Source organism: Lactuca saligna, chromosome 4, assembly GCF_052625555.1.
Source record: "Lactuca saligna cultivar CGN05327 chromosome 4, ASM5262555v1, whole genome shotgun sequence".
Taxonomy (NCBI): Eukaryota; Viridiplantae; Streptophyta; class Magnoliopsida; order Asterales; family Asteraceae; genus Lactuca; species Lactuca saligna.
The window spans coordinates 115,760,861-115,763,694 of record NC_136420.1 but is presented as its reverse complement, the minus strand read 5'-3'; the positions used below and the strand labels follow the sequence as shown (position 1 = coordinate 115,763,694).

The 2,834-nt window shown below is 33.6% G+C and overlaps 1 protein-coding gene across 1 annotated transcript; it reads left to right on the top strand.

Moving 5' to 3' along the window:
* Positions 1 to 393: 393 nt before the first annotated feature.
* LOC145040066 (zinc finger BED domain-containing protein RICESLEEPER 2-like) lies at positions 394 to 1,893 on the top strand. Its single transcript, XM_078988053.1, has 2 exons — positions 394 to 1,786; positions 1,874 to 1,893. Exons 1-2 carry the CDS (start codon positions 394 to 396, stop codon positions 1,891 to 1,893), a joined length of 1,413 nt encoding a protein of 470 aa, XP_078844179.1.
* The last annotated feature ends 941 nt before the right edge of the window (positions 1,894 to 2,834 follow it).

The window sequence follows — 2,834 nt, the reverse complement described above, 5'->3', positions numbered from 1 at the left end:
AAATAAATGTAAAGTTTACTTGGCTACACTTAATGGTGGGCAAAAACAACTAACTTTCCAATATGGTGATGAAAACAAATTGTCGGGTTGGAAATTTGATCAAAAGGAGAGTCGGAAAGCTCTAGCCCACATGTTGGTAGTTGACGAACTTCCTTTTAGCTTTGTAGAAGGTGCGGGTTTTAGGTATTACAATAGTGTTAATCAACCATTGTTTAAAGTTCCATGTAGAAGTACAAGCACAACGGATGTCTACCAATTGTTTGTAGAGGAAAAAGAAAAAATCCGTGACTTTATTAAAAAAAATGTTGGTAGAATATGTTTGACCACCGATACGTGGACTTCTAAACAACAATCATGTTATATGTGTCTCACCGCTCACTTTATTGATAACGAATGGAAATTAAAAAAAAAGTGTTGAGTTTTTCTTCTCAAGAGAGTCATCGTGGGGTTGATATTGGGAAAATGGTTGAGAAATGTTTAACGGAATGGGAAATAGAAAACGTTTTCACAATTTCTGTTGACAATGCAAGTGCGAATGATGTGGCAATTGACTTCTTGAAAAAAAGTTTTCAAAACTCCAACAAGTGTCTTCTAAATGGGAAATGGATGCACATTCGATGTATTGCCCACATTTTAAATTTAGTGGTGCAAGATGGCATAAAAAAAGTTGATAAGGCGGTGGAGATAGTTCGATGGGCGGTTAAATGGATTAGGCAATCGCCTTCTAGAATTCATAAGTTTATCGAGTTTGCTAAGGTTGCTAATCCCGGTATAACAAAACACTTGAAGAGAGATGTGCCAACAAGATGGAACTCTACTTACCATATGTTGGAAATTGCCCAAGCTTACGAAAAAACTTTTGAGAGATATGATCTTGAAGAATTTGATTTTCGGTACGAAATTGAAAATGCGGGTTTGTCGATACCTTCATCAAGCGATTGGGAAAGGGTTAGGAATGTATGTCATTTTTTAAAACCTTTTCATGATGTTACTTTGAGGATTTCCGGGACACTTTATGTGACATCAAACACATGCATTGAAGATATATATTCCATTCGTACGCTCTTGGATGATGCTATTTTCGATTCTAGTCTTTGTGATATTGCATTGGCCATGAAAGTAAAGTTTGATAAGTATTTTGGCGACATAGAAAAAATGAATTTATTGCTCTACTTTGCTTTGATTCTTGATCCGAGGAACAAAGTAAAGTATTTGGTTATACTACTTGAGGATCGTTATGGAGAAAAGGGGGTGGAGGCCAAAAAGAAATATATCATGGATTCTATGTATGAATTATATAATGATTATATTAGAATTCATTCTCCAAGTTCTACTTCAAGTACTGCCGAGTCTACCACTTCATCATCGATACTAGGGAAACGCCAAAACTCGGATTTGATGGCACCTAATCCCCCATTAAGAAATAAACTAAGAGAAAAAATGAAGACGAACATAGTTGAATCAATTGGGGAGTTAGAAAAGTATTTGCAAGAAAGTGTTGAAGACGACTCAGAAATGTTTAGTATTCTAGATTGGTGGAAAGTGAATAGTCCAAGATTCTCGGTTCTATCATTGATGGCTAGAGATGTGTTTGCCATTCCCGTCTCAACCGTGGCTTCGGAATCCGTTTTTAGCACTAGTAGGAGGGTGTTGGATCCGTTTAGGAGTTCTTTGACTCCTAAGATTGTTGAAAGTTTAATTTGTACACAAGACTGGATTCGGGGTAGCATAAGTGACACAATTGATTATGAAAAAGATTGGGAAGAAAATCAACAAATTGACAAAGGTAATTGTTTATCGTTCATTATTTTAATTATTGTAAATTTAATATATTTTCCTTTTAATAATAACGTTATTTGACTTTTTTATATAGAATTGAGCAAGATGAAGTAGTGAATGTGCAAGAAGAACGTGTAGGTGCAAGAAGACGAGTATATTTATGAATGTCTTTTGGAACTTGAATGTTATTTTTTTCGTAATATGTAATGGATTTCTATGTTTTCTAGATTGACGACATGAGTTTTTTTGGTAAATGCAAAATATATGCATATACATTGATATCAAGTAATTTAAATGATTGACTTTGGTTGTTATTATTTCTTTTAAGTATTTGTTTTTAACATCTTATTAGATTTGATTAAATCGTTAAACGAATACTTGATATCTCAAATATTATTGAGTAAAAAATCTCAATGTTCAAAATTTGAGCACGAAATACTTATTTCATTAAATTTATTTTTAGGTCCCATTTAAAAAAAAAAAAAAAAAAAAAAAATCGGGTAATACCCGAATTACCCTTACCCGACCCACTACCCGAATTACCCGAATTTAGTTTGGGTAGGGTAACGGGTAAATTTTTTAACATGAATTACCCGAATTACCCGACCTGGAATTACCCGAAACCCGAAAATTTTACGCGATTGACACCGCTAGTCTGTATTGAACATGACATCCCGAGATTTTGTTACATATCGAAAATACATTTCTTTAAAGCAATGCTTTGATAAATTCTTATCATATTTTGTTTTGGGAACAAATTCCGCAACTGTTTTCTTTAAAAGATTACTCTGATTTTAAAAACAAAGCATAATTAAATTGGTCTTTTTTGACCGTGAAATTAGGGATGTCACACATGTAGACTCATAACACGACATCGATATCATCATTATCCTAAACAATGCATATAAGCACGCCGGCAACAAGCAAGATCATACTAGTTTAGTTAAGCATACAATCATATCATAGTATTCCACAAGCATCCTACATATAGTGGATCATGTTGAATAAGGTGTCTAAGTCAGTAACTAAATTGATATTTTATTGTAATTAGAAGC